Raw genomic sequence first — 13,763 nt, forward strand, 5'->3', positions numbered from 1 at the left:
CAAACTCAGTTACGATAAATCCAGTTCAAGTTCAAGATGACATGGTCCAGGTTTTCTATAAATAAACATTAAATAGTAAACATAGGAAGCAAAGTAGGTAACTTTTGCAAATAATGACCCTAACCGACTGTTTGGTTAGGTTCAAATGTTCAACAAAGCTAAGAATGAAAACAACATGGCGAATTGATTGGAAAATGATTCTAGATAACCGAAAAAGAACTAAACTTACGTAAAATTTAGCCGCTAAGCTGAAGCACGAAATGCGAATAAACCGGAAATCAAATTGCACTTGCGTGGCAACCACGTAGCTTGGCAACGAGATACTGTAATGGGCCCTTAACCAACGCAAGGGTTGGGGGAAAGTTTCCAACCAATGGTGTGTAGAAAACTTACCAACACACTTTCCAGCGTTGTTTTTTCTTTTCCCAAGCTCACATCTACATTCAGTCTTTTCAGGAAACAAAGGATCAATAAAGCAATCGGTGTTCTCACCACAGTTGTTTTTTGGACAACGCTTTGCACCTGAAAAAAATAAAATGAAATAATCACCCCTTTATAACCCTGTTGAGTCTCTATACAGTAGGTCAGGAAAAAACAGCGTTAAAAAATAAAACAACAGGCTTGCAGTACTTAGCGCTGTTTTTAGTGTGTGAATTGCGCTTACCTATATGTATAAGTTAAACATCTAGCTTATCGAACAATATTGGGATCGTCCGGGTGAGAGTAGCTCTAAACTGTTGTCACCAACGTAAAAAACAGTACTTGTCAGAACTACTCTCACTAGGGCTATCACATTATACATCCTACTGATGCTACTGGGTTCCAACCAGTTACATGATAAGAACAAAGAATGACGCAAAAACGTTTCAAGCGTTTTAGAATGCTAGACTGCTCAAAAAAAGAAAATAAACTTTCAACGTTTTTCACTTTCCGCTTAACCATCGCAGAAAGAAAATTAAACGGATTTCCAATAATAAAGAAAAGTAAGTTCCATTAGGGCTCAGTGACGCATGGGAACTTTTCTAAAAGCGAATACTAATCACATTCCCGGATTTTGATCATGAGAACGAAGTAGCAACCTTTGCTTTTTAATGGAAAAGTCAAGAGCTCATAAAACCTGAAATTTTTTTACTCCACTCAGAATGTATGATTCAGCTTAACTAACAGGGGACAAATTACGGTCAGTGTGTAAAATAAGTTAAAAAAATGTTTTCTGGCTGAAAAAAGTAATAAAAGTGGGGCCCGAAGGGGTAACATGGGAACTACGATTTGGTACACTCTCACTAAGCAAATGGGATTTAGATCGGGCATTAGTCACTAGGACTGGGAATCACAAACAAAAAAAAGCAATGGAAATATGGCTGGGATTTGGGAAAATTGGGAAAATAATAGGTTGGGAAATGAGATTTGGGAAAACATTTGGCTGGAAAATAGCCATTATGCATGTTTACGTCACACTGGCTGGTTTCACCACAAAGCCTCGCCTTCGAAGTAAAAACTTGTAAATTTTTTCGTGAATGAAATCCCAAAGCAGCAAAGATGAAAAGAATACCCACGTAAATAATTAAAGTAAACAAGGCTTGGTGGTGGAGTTTGAGCATATGACGTTATCATGGATTTCAAGGCATCTTACTTCTACAGTAATCACCACTTCCGGCGTACGGTCCATTGCACTGGCAAACATTATCATTGTTACAAACGCCCTTAGGAGATTTGCAATTGTTAGTTGTACAACTCCGCGGTCCGGCTAGGTGATCAAAAACAAAAACAAATCAATCAAAAACAAAAACAATGAAACAAATACCAATTCCAAGAACGTTTAAAATTATTCACATTCTGCATCAATTAAATAGCTGTCAGTTAACCCAATATTGTCAGGGCACCTTTTTCTTATAATATCTGAGAACTTTCCAATGTGGGATTAATATGGGTAATCAAATGGTGACGAGTGAAATTAGGGAATAATTTCACGCGCGTTTTGTCAAATTTTGACAAAACGCGCGTGAAATTATTTTCTAATTTCACGAGTATACCATTTGATTACATTTTAATATCATAGGTGACAAATTACGCTTGCAACCGTAGGTGTTTTTGACTGGTATATTGCATGGCGAACTCCGAGCTTTGAAAAGTTGCATTGAAAGCATACATTTTGCTTTTTAAAAGTTCGCAAGTGTTTTAGTCTTTGAATAAAACCTTTTAGGATTCCTTTTTGCTGTTGACAAAAAGTTTCAACATAGTTGGTTTCAAAGATAAATCAACTGCCAATATTTCTCACATTATGGCCATAGTTCGTCTTTAATGAACTGAAAACAGTGTAAAACGCTCGAAAATCCGCTCGATGCCATTTATGTAATTGGCTTTAAACTTGAAGTCGGTTTGCCGTTTTGAAATATAAAATATCATCTAAAGTTTTATTAAAGGGCCAAGGCTAGCAGGCTAAGATGAAATTCAAGCGAAAATGTACAAAGTTTAAGCTTTAAAACGTCTTTTATTCCGGACGCCATCTTGCCGCTAACTACGTTGCCATGACAATTTTATAATTTCACATGTGAAATTATAAATTAACATTGAAATTTCGCGCCAAAATTAAGGAGTAATTTGTCACCTATGATATTAAATTGGATAGCTTCAAGTATCAAGAAATATCGGACAGTTTGTCTCCGCCAATCAAATCTAAGAAAAAAACAACATGCATAACAGATTAGCCAATTAGTGCAAGGCATAGTGTCGACTCTGTAAACTAAACTTTTCCCGTTGTTTGTTGACAATGGAGGAATTTAATCAGGCAGATTTGCCTTTTTCGATTACTGTTAATATATATTTAGCAGTAGCAACGAAAATGAGAAATTCTCTTCGTTGTCAGTAGAGGAGCTTGCTAACCTTTAAAGCAAAAACCAAAATATCACAGTTCAAAGCTTTGCTGAAGGTTAGTGTAGCGTAGCGAAGCGAGAAAGTTGAGAAATAACCCTCGCCATGAACTAGATGCAATTCGTTGTCGTTTGTTTTATAAAATTCGATATTAAAGAAGGCGACGTATACGAACAAGATAGTGGATTAAGGATTCAGTCAAGAAGTTATAAAGCTTGTTCGGACACTTTTCTTGAGACTTTCATCGATCGATGAGGACAGCCAGAATTAAACAACGCTTTGGGGCTGCCTAGGTGGTCGAAAAAAAAACCCCGAAAACTACTCATTTGTAAAAACAACAATTCAAAGAACTTAAAGAGGCTTTGCCATGGAGTTAAACATACCCGAATTTTTTAACAGCCAAAATTCATATTTGTGTCGTAAAATAACCTAAAAATAATGGTCCATTTTTTATTAAAAACTGGCTACGGATGGCTCGGATGGAAATGGATAGCAACTCTGTTTCAACTTCAGGGTGTATCTTATGCTAGTTTTCTTCTTGATTTGTTTACTTTTTTGCATTTTCCCTTCACTGAAGAGAGTCTGTTCTCTATTACTAATAGCAATATTCATTAATAAAACACAAATAATTTAACAGACTTTCCGTGTTTCAGGAATTCCTACACTCGTCTGCAGATAGCATCGGATCTTAAACCATTTTAGCCAACAAACACAGCCGTCTTACATCGACTCGGCCGGCCATGTATTATGCAAATTAGCAAGTTGACTAATTACCGCTCCTGGCCAGATCCTGGAATCAGCATGGAAAACACCAAACCGGCCAGGAGCTTTAAGGTGGTCCTTCTTAACTACCATATTCTTGCTAAGACAAGTTTCTGACCGTCATTTTTTAAAAACCAAACCTCCTTCTATAGACTAGTTATAATCAGAGATTAGGGGAGTGCGTTCGACCCAAGATAGGTACCCAAGATAAGGTTAGCAAACGTATACCGAGTTACGCGACTGTTTAGTATCGTTATACAAATTTGAACGACCACGCGCGCAACTACTGCTGAAGGGAGCACTGGCGAAACGTTTATTTTTTAGTACAACTCACGAGGTAAACTCGAAAACGCAAATCGAAGAAGATCGTTAGATCGAATCAACTTCGTTCCCAGGATCTCTCGCGACGAAACTGTGATGTCAATAATTAGTCAACCTGCCACGTACTAAGATACATAGAACGACACATGGAACGATTTTCGTTTGCGCGTTCACAGGACAACCGCGGGATCAACCACTGATCAACGTCGGACGCAAAAATTGTTTAGAGCCTAGCGGCGCGGTATCGGCTTAATTGAATTGTTTTTGCGCGCGCTGTCTTTGCGGCTCAATGTCATTGTTGACGTTGTTGTGACGCAATTAATTGCTTTCTAATGTCTTCTCACATGAGATCGAGGCCAACCTGCCACATACCGACATACAAAGATACATAGATAGACACATAGAACGACTTTCGCTTGCGCGTTCACAGGACAACCGCAGGACCACAGGTCACCACAAGATTAGGATACGTTCTCCTACCGTCGATCGAAATGAGCTTTTTGTACAACTTCGTTCCATTCTCTATTTTTCAATTGCCCATAATGCACTTTGTTTGCCCCCCATATTGTTTTGGAAATATGCAGTCCTCCCAAGAGAATTTGAAAACAATAGTTTATGCGGCGATATAAGACTCGTTACGTGACCAGAACAGAAAAAACCCTAAAGCCAAAAGAACATATAGTTTTTGAAATCAGTGCCAACAGATAAAAAATGTCCACATGCGTAATGCTTCGTATTGTTTTTCATGAAATTTGCATTATTAAAGTTGCGGCGTAATGCATGAACGCTTTTATTTTCAGATTGATCTATTTTAACATGTTCACGCTAATTCCATACGAAAGGATTATAAAGAAGTCTATGTTTTCACTAATTCTTTAAGATAATCAGAACTCTACCTTCTTCCGCCAAGTTTTAGGGATTTTAAATTCTAGCGCGCGGTTTGGGGCTTCCAGTAGTTACGCGCTGTAATATGAACATTTTATAATGCAATTTTCCTTCCCACCAAAGATTCACCATGAAGCTTTACCAAACGCTCCAAAATGGCTTGCCACCAAAAAGTAGCAATTCCTTAGCAACTTAGCTCTAGATCTGTAGTTAAGAAGGACCTCCCTTAAGAGATGGTATCTGTAGTCTGGAACCATTGAGATCAGCATTCACAATAACACATACAAGCCATATTTAATTAACACTGGTTTACTCACCTACACACTGTCCTCTATGTTTATAAAAGCCTTCTTTGCATACGCACTTCTGCTTGGCAGGCGTCAAGGGATTGATAATGCAATTAGAGTTTTTGGGGCAAGTATGGTGGCGACATTTTATGGCCGCTAATAAAACAAAGAATATGTTTATATGTTATCTTATATTGTTTTATGTTATGTTATCTCAATGAGTTCCATAAATTTATTGCAAAGGCTTGCCGCCTCAACAGGTCGGCAGCAACTACATATTTGAAAATTTAAGTTACGGAGTGTTCGTCGCTGGCAGGTTAAACAACTTATGCGTATGATTTTATAAAATAAGGAATTCCATTAAACCTTTTCAGAATGCTAGTCTTCCGCGACCATGTATTTTTCTGAATTTTGTTTCTCGAGCCGAGCAGTCGGGGGAATAAGTACCAGTTATGTCGTATCCCAGTCTATTTTATATTTTCTTACGTCTGCAGTAGTCACCGTTCCCAGCGTACATATCGGCACAGCGACATTTGTTATCGACACCACACTTTGCATGTTGCTTGTATTTGCCTTTGCCGGGACAATCCTTATGAGAGGAACATGACTTCGGTGGATCTGTAGATGATCATAAGGTAAGTTTAGAGTAAGTACCGTAAATGATCTAATTAACGTCTATTAAATTTTTGGGGTTGGGGGGTTAATTAGATATGAGGCGTTTATTAGAGAGAGGCGTTTATTTAAATTTGATAGTCCGTCAACAAAAATAGGATGGAAGTTCTAGTGGATTATGATACATAAAGAGTTGGTGAGTAGGAGACTATCTAATCTGCGCTAGCAAACCTAGAGATGTTTTTCATAGTTCGATATCGACGTTGTTATCGGCATCAGGGTCAACCATGTTGGCATTGTTGGCCTCCCCGATGTCCGTGTCAAGCAAAAAACTGACCTAATTGCGTGATTTTACTCTATGGAGCATTTCCTTGGTTTTAGAGATGATTCTTAGAGGAGGCGTCTATTATACACGGGGCGTTAATTAGAGAGGGGCGTCTAAAACAAACTTTCCCCTTTAGGAGAGGCGTTAATTAGATACGAGGCGTTTTTTTTGAGAGTGGGCGTTTATTTGATCATTTACGGTAAGTAAGAAATATTATTCTTCAGACTGTTTGTGCCTTGAACTGGCTTTTAATCCTTTAGGTTACAATAAGGTAGCCATTTCAATTCATTATTCATAACTTATAATTGCCCAGTTAATGAAGCCTGTATTGACCAAGCTTGTTTGGTAAGGATGACGGGATATTGGCCTCGTTCTTTTTTGCACACACAACAACAACAAAAAATACTCCCGCCTACTTTTTTCAATAATCCAATATAAATACAATCTTAAAAAAGTCATTCTTATAAATAAAGAAAAAATATATTTGAAGCTTTTTTTACACTGCCACACGTCATACACAAAATGGCGTTTAGCGCGATAAAGTTCCCTTCCCGTTTATACCATAACCATACGAATTATCGCGCGCTGATTGGTCTGTAACTCTTCGATGAGAGTATAGACCATGAAAGTGATGTTTGATCACGCCACGCACACGCGCGGGCAAGAAATGTGTAAGTTCGGTCTCCATGAATGAAAGCGAATTTCATATTGTTTTGTTTGCATCAAGTACGCATTTATTTTCGGAATTCAGGATTGGGCTTCTACTCAGGTGATCTGTCAACAGAAAACTTACTAGGCTTTTGAATTTTTGTCTAACTGAGAAGAATGGTGCTAGCGAACCGGCAGTGGTCTTAGCGAACTGTCCAAAACTTTGCAGTGAAACCACTCGCCTAATGGCTCGTCGTTCCACTTAAGTTTTGAACATTTTCTGACGTCATTTCTATGGTCTATAAGAGTGTAGACCATGGAAAAAATGTGGTCGATTTGTTAATTGTACCCTATGTACAAAATGCTTGTAGCTGATGCATCACGTACGTTACATGACGTGTATGTAAATGAGGCATAAAATGATTTCTTACATGCTGTGCATTTCTTCCCGTCTCCATGATACTCAAAACTACAAATGCACCTCCCCCTATAACAATGAGCATATGAAAGGCAGTCTTTTTTCTTCGAGCAGGCAGGGTTTTCATTGTTTTTAGCTGTTAAGGCAAGAGAAAACAGATCATGTTAGCTGTGATTCATCATTTATATACAGTCACTTCCCGAACTCAAATCTCACCAGTTATTTTACATGTTTTCTTCGATCCTTTTATTTGATTCCTTGATACAGTGGAACCCCGATATAACGATATACCAAGGGAGCAGTGAAATTATAATGTTTTATCGAGGAAGCGTTATATCGAAACTCCAGATATAACAATATGGCCGTAAAATAACCGAAAATATCGTTTTATGGGGGTAAACCTAACATGTCCTTTTTACTGCATACAGTAAATACCCGCGAGTAAGAAACAAACATTTTTAAAAGAACCTGCGAGGCTAAAATTTGCAAATTAGACCCCATTTTTATAAGAACTCATTTAGCCTTAAACTTGGAAACAGGTTTTTATTTTCTAAAACTGATTAAAAATGTTTACTTTTGGGAAAATAAGTTTGGACAAGGTTTTACTGTACATGTACACAATGTTATGTTCCGAATGAAAAGTGCTTCACTCTTACATAAACACTTGTTTGGTATGCGAATTTTATGCAAATAATAGACTGAATATGACTTAAAATTCTGCAATGTACATTTTCCTCAGAAAATAAGAACCTATTTAGAACCTAAAAGCCTAAAAATGTGTTAACTATCATTTATGTAACTAAGAACCTGTTTAGGCTAACCTGGAAAAAAATAGGTTCTTACTAGCGAGTTTTTACTGTATTACCGAAATAGATTTGGCAATTGATCGTCGGAGCAGAACGTTAGCTTTAAAAATTGGCTACGGCGGTTCAATAACCTTTATCAACTTAAAGTTGATCATGTGATGTACTTGGCTGCTGAAAAGTTATTTTAGAAAATAACAACAATCGTGCAACAATCGGTTTCTCAGTATTTTAGTGGGACGAGATCGTTGTTCAACCGACACTGTTGTGGCATAAATACATTTTAAGAAATCCTTAAAAAACCAAAGCCGATCAGCGGTCATTCAGACTTAAGTCATTCGCGTTAATTTTAACTCTAACACAAAGTCCTACTGTGTTTTTACGTTACGTTACTTAGGAGCTTTAAACTTTAAACTGGCAGCGAACGAAGCGATGTCACTCAAGCATAACACTACATTTAAAAGGAGAGGGGGTTGGGGGGGTTTTTTTTTTTTTTTTTTTTTTTTTTTTTTTTTTTTTTTTTTTTTCCCCCCCCATAGAGTGTCTGCTTGACCGGATCCGGATATGAAAGTACAATTTTGAAACAAAATGTGACCCATATTTGGAAGCCTGCGTGTATACGCGCGTTCAAGAGTGAAAGGATTAAATTGACAGAGCAACTGTCTTTTGTGGGTAAACTCACTTCGACAAAACAAACAAAGATGATTTCTTACTATTTAACTAGCATTTTCATACAAATCGAGATTAGCTTGAATAATATTTGGGCTGACGTTAATCAAGTCTAGTCAATTCAATCCGTTTTAATCTTCTCAAATTCTTGTTCTTGGCGAGCTTATTCGAACAGAAAAAGTCTCTATTTGTTATTAGTGTAAGCACACGCTAATTGCTAGAAATTATTTAAGCATTTCTTACTTTAATTAAAAAAGCTGTCAGTATGTCCTATATTTTCAGCCCAACTATTTTTCCTCAATTGCTGAAAACTGTCCAATTTGTGATTAAATTTGAATGATTTCGATAAGGACTTACAGTGATGATTCCCAGTCATTCCCATAGACCTCAGCTTCCGGGTCTCGTGACCTGAAATGGGTAAACAAAACATACAAGATGAAGAAACTTCCCTAAAGTATCTTCAATTGCTATTGCAAAGTACTTAACAGGCTGTGGAAAAAAGGAGACTGGGGAAAAAGGATACAAACTGCTTTACAGAAAATAACATACACGATGTTTTTGTGAAAGAAGACAATTATGGATCGTGTTTAAATAAAATAATAAATAAATATGTTATAGTGGTCATGCACAGCCAACTCAACGAGAAGCTGGACAGGAGCCACGAAACAGAGGAAACAAGACAAACAGGAAAATCCCAACTGGAGGGGGACCAGTGGCACGGGGCGAGGATGAACCGGGACAACCGAGAAACAATCCAGCAGTGGGGGCAGGCGAACCGGGGACACCAGCACCCAAACCACTCGGCCACGCTTGCCTCCTAAAGGCCCGGTGTTTTCAGAGCCAAAAGAAAAGCGAAGATCCCCACACAATAAATTTTAAATTGAAAAGTCACATGAGAAGAGGAGGAACTGTTACGGAAGCAAAATTTTCTTAATTTTGTAAAGCTAGGCAAGTTCTTGACTTACAACCACGCTAGACAAGTGAATACATGATGATACAAGGCACTATGTCTTGTTGTGCAATGTTATTTTTACTATTTTTGTCTTTGTTATGTTAGCCTAGCTATTATAAGACCTAACCATATCCTATTAAGCTTATGTGGAAGATATTATGAGTGGTGCTTTCAATTATATATTTAATCCAAAAATCAAATTACTTGAAACTACCTTACTAACTAGTAACTGCCTTGAATTCCATGATTGGCTCCCGACAGAAAAAACTGTTTGTGTTATGTGGTTTATTCATATGTATTGCTTATTTTTAAAATCATGTAGTGGAGAATTTTTAAATTTTTATAATCTGTTGTAGTAGGATTGGAGGACATTGCAACCATGTTTTGGGCATTTTGTATTTGCTGGGCTACTCGTGTAGGAATCAAGTAAATTCCAGTAAATTAAACCTGCACTAGTTTTCCTCAAGAATGGCACAAACCAAGTGAGGATAGCGTTGACCCAGAGCCAGCCATGGAATGTGTATTTAATAAAGCTTCATCTGACATGGCTGACACGTAAAGTATGCACGTGTCAGGCTGTTCACTCGGCGGTTCATTCGGATCGTCGTTTTTTCAGTCTTCATCCGTTACTAGTATATAAACAGTAAAAGCCAAAATATTAAAATCTTTATTTTCCAAATTTTTTTTTTTTTATTATCAAAAAGCCACCCCCCAGCGTAGAAACTTTCCCTCCCCAAAAAAAAAAAAAACATCCTGTTACTTGCAAACTTGGATGCTCGAGGAAAAGACCAACTGCCTAATTAACTCCATTTTATTTAATTTGAACATGACAAGTCAGGCAAATTTGAGAATTTGATCAACATGCATAATGCAAAAAAAAAATCAATATTTAGGGTTGTTTCTCAAAAGACTGAACAGTCAGGAAAATTTTTACTTGTAAAAATATTCTCAAAGTAGAAATGTCACACACAGATGGTATAAGTTCCATTAACTCGAATCACGCGGCGTTTAATTGAATAAATATGCTATACTAATTTTAAGGGACTCGCGCGTTAGGATAAAAACATGAACACATTGATTAAATGTAAGTTTAACGCTGGAAAGTTCAATGAACTAAACGTTTCGAGTGCTGCCTTCATCAGTAGTAAATAGTAAAAAAATGTAAAAACATGCCCACAAAAATAACAAATTTAACTGCGCCACAAAGCGTGCGACTTTGATTCATGAAAACGTTAGTGAATATATGCGATGAAACGCAATAAAATGAAGTATAAAAACCCTGTAAAGTCAACGTGATTAAACTTAGAATAAAACACGAACTTTTGGCAGTGTTGCTTTTATTAGTAATAAATATAATATTTGCCAAAGTTTGCGAAAAAAGATGAAAAAACTTTGGGTTTTCATAAATGACTTGTATGCTACAAGCTTGGCGCGCGCACTTTTTAGTGGGTGATTTTCAAAACTTTGAATTTTTGAATTTCAATCTTCGTTTTCAGTAATACCCGTAAACGCTATAACATTCTCAAACAGAAAATCTCACTAGCACATGTCGCTACTCGCTAAAAACTATCCGTAAAGCGTAGATCACGCAATTTGCGCGTGTGCAAAATTTGTTAGGCGATGCAACAAAAAAAATCAATTTCGTGTAACATAGCAAACCGGGCAATTTGTTAAGACAACATGTTCCAGTTTGTTTTTAAACTACAACGTTAGCTCTGCAACATTGTTGTGCGAATTTTTAAACGTTGCGTTAAAATCGTCCCGTTAAAGATGAATTACAGTCCGACTGCGCAACCGGCTGCAATGTTTATGTGAGCCTCACAAACAAGCAAAACTAAAAATTACGTGACAAACTACCTGTTTCTTCATTATTAACGCCAGATATCCCTTGCAGAACAAATAATAACAAGTAGAAGAACCTTGAGCTATTTCAAACCGACGTTTCAGCTCATCGGAAGTGTCCTTGAACGAGGCGAACTGTAATGGCGGACCAAAAAACTTTTTCACAAGTGTATGCTCGTAACGTAGTGTAACGTTTTCAACGTCTTGTTAATAAATACGATAAACAAACCCCGAGTCTGCGCATTACGGAGTGGAAATCAGCTTTGAAACATACCATTGCTTCAACTAAATAAATTTTACGTTAAGAGTGGTCCCGTGTAACAGAGCGAGGTTATTTGGTGGAGAAATTTTAGCCTTAGGGCGCGTGTCCCTTAAATGTAAAAGATTCCATTTATTTCTAGAATCAACCTTTCTTTAAAAAGACATGTTTACAAAACTTACTGTTTTTCTCAGCATGAAGACAACCAATGAAGAAAACGATCAGCAGGAAGATAAGAATCTGTCTTTTGACAAGTCCCATCCTAGGACGCGTTCTCTCTAGGTGACTACTGCCATTGCTTCGACGAACGAACGTTAATTAAAATTGAATTATATACGTCATAATGTTCAGTACTACGTATCCATGCAGCTCTCTTTTTGAGCTCAAATTTCAGTTTCGTTCTTTATTTTAGCGACATCGCCATAATTTCTACCGACATTAACAAGGTTTTGCTGTTAAAATGGCAAAACGTACATTTGTCACTTCAGGTGTGTTTAACCAAATTTAGCGGATAGCCTGTAAGAAGAATCACATTTGGGTCACACGCGCGAGCGACAATTCGCCACAAAAAGTCGGCGAACAAACTTGACAGTAAGACACTTCCTCTCTGGAACCTCTATTTTCATTTGCCCGCTGTAAACACTACCTCTATTGTTATTCAGGGCTAGGGGCATTGTTGTCACCAGTTATCTATTGTTTTAAGAACAAATAAATTAAATCGGTCCGAGAGGTAGTAGGCGACCCAAACTTGAACATGCACAGATCTGTGTAATCTTTTTATCATTTCTTCTTTGCTTAAACAAAGCAAAATACCATTATCGGAAATAGAGAAAGGTGAGAAAACTACGTGAATCAATCACGTTTGATGACAAGCGACTCGACTGTCAGTAGAACCTCGGTAACTCGAACTCGGATAACTCGAAAACCCCGCTGACTCGAACTAACTTCCATTTCCTTTGGATTTGACCCCAATTTTCAGTTATTTTTATTTTGTTAACTCGAACTCAAAAACACCGCAAACTCGAACTAAATTTCTTTTCCTTTGATCACAATTTGGGTCAAATTTACCCGATAACCCGAATTTCGATTCTTGCAACTCGCCACGGTTGCCCATTGATTAGAGCAACGACGAATCACCTATTTGGCAACAATTTTCCACTTTTATCATAAGAATGTATGATATCGATCATGTAAAAAATTCTGACGAAATAAGTTTAATTTGGACTGTACTGTATACTGACGCGCATGAAAATCATTTAACTATCAATTTTTAACTTTGCTAATTATATATTCAATCGACCCCGATAACTAAAAACTCCGCTAACTCGAACTGTTTCCCTTTTCACTTCAGAGTTCGAGTTACCGGGGCTCTACTGAAGTTAGAAATTTACTGGTCTCTTTCATAGTGTCGGCATACATAAACTAACAAAAACGATTTCAGGGGAACGACCTGAACCTGATGAAGAAATCTTTACTGAGGATATTTGACCAATCAGATTGCACGATTCAGTTCATATCTGGATCGCGCGCCCCGGGGGGAGGTAATACTGAAAAATATTTTATACGGGGAGGCTCCGCCCCGAGCCCTAACCCCTTAAACTTTAATTTATATACCATTTTGAAAGAAATTTTACCCGTTTCGTATACCTGAAAGACATGGAATAGACTTAGAACACGAAGGTCAAAGCTTCATATTGAAGAATAGATAAAAATCGCAAAATTTATTAAACTCCAATTGTACCTTCCTCTCAAAATCGCGAAATTAAGTACTCGCGAAATATGGCTCTTGATTTTTCGCGAATTTAAGAACTCGCGAAATTTAGTGAGAATAATGGGGGTCAGAAGATTCCCAAAGTGCTCAAGTGAAAAAATGGTGAGTTTATTGGATGACCATGGCAATATTTAATTTGAATTTATGTTAAGAAAATACATCAAATATAATCTTGCAAGTAAACGGTACATGCACTCAATGTATATTAAGAGATACAGGTGTTTCACACTAAAAGTAGGTTACCAGAAAACAAACAAAATTATTAAGGGACACATTATACCACTTTTTGAAAATAGAAACCCTGGCGATGCATTTTCATCCTTTATTTTGGTAATGCA

General features: G+C 37.2%; 1 protein-coding gene across 1 annotated transcript in view; it reads right to left on the minus strand.

The window, feature by feature from the left end:
* LOC144658076 (uncharacterized) overlaps nucleotides 1-11,961 on the minus strand; it is a 30,078-nt gene extending 18,117 nt beyond the window's left edge. The window contains exons 1-7 of the mRNA XM_078518398.1: nucleotides 11,837-11,961; nucleotides 8,959-9,009; nucleotides 7,143-7,265; nucleotides 5,613-5,744; nucleotides 5,157-5,282; nucleotides 1,634-1,747; nucleotides 394-522 (exon numbers count right to left, since the gene is read on the minus strand). Of these exons, the coding sequence (XP_078374524.1) occupies nucleotides 394-522; nucleotides 1,634-1,747; nucleotides 5,157-5,282; nucleotides 5,613-5,744; nucleotides 7,143-7,265; nucleotides 8,959-9,009; nucleotides 11,837-11,915 (754 nt within the window). The 5' untranslated portion in view covers nucleotides 11,916-11,961. The remainder of the gene's footprint in view (nucleotides 1-393; nucleotides 523-1,633; nucleotides 1,748-5,156; nucleotides 5,283-5,612; nucleotides 5,745-7,142; nucleotides 7,266-8,958; nucleotides 9,010-11,836) is intronic.
* Between the last annotated feature and the right edge of the window lie 1,802 nt (nucleotides 11,962-13,763).

This window comes from Oculina patagonica, chromosome 6 (genome assembly GCF_052425735.1).
Source record: "Oculina patagonica isolate OP01 chromosome 6, crgOcupat, whole genome shotgun sequence".
In the NCBI taxonomy this organism is placed as follows: Eukaryota; Metazoa; Cnidaria; class Anthozoa; order Scleractinia; family Oculinidae; genus Oculina; species Oculina patagonica.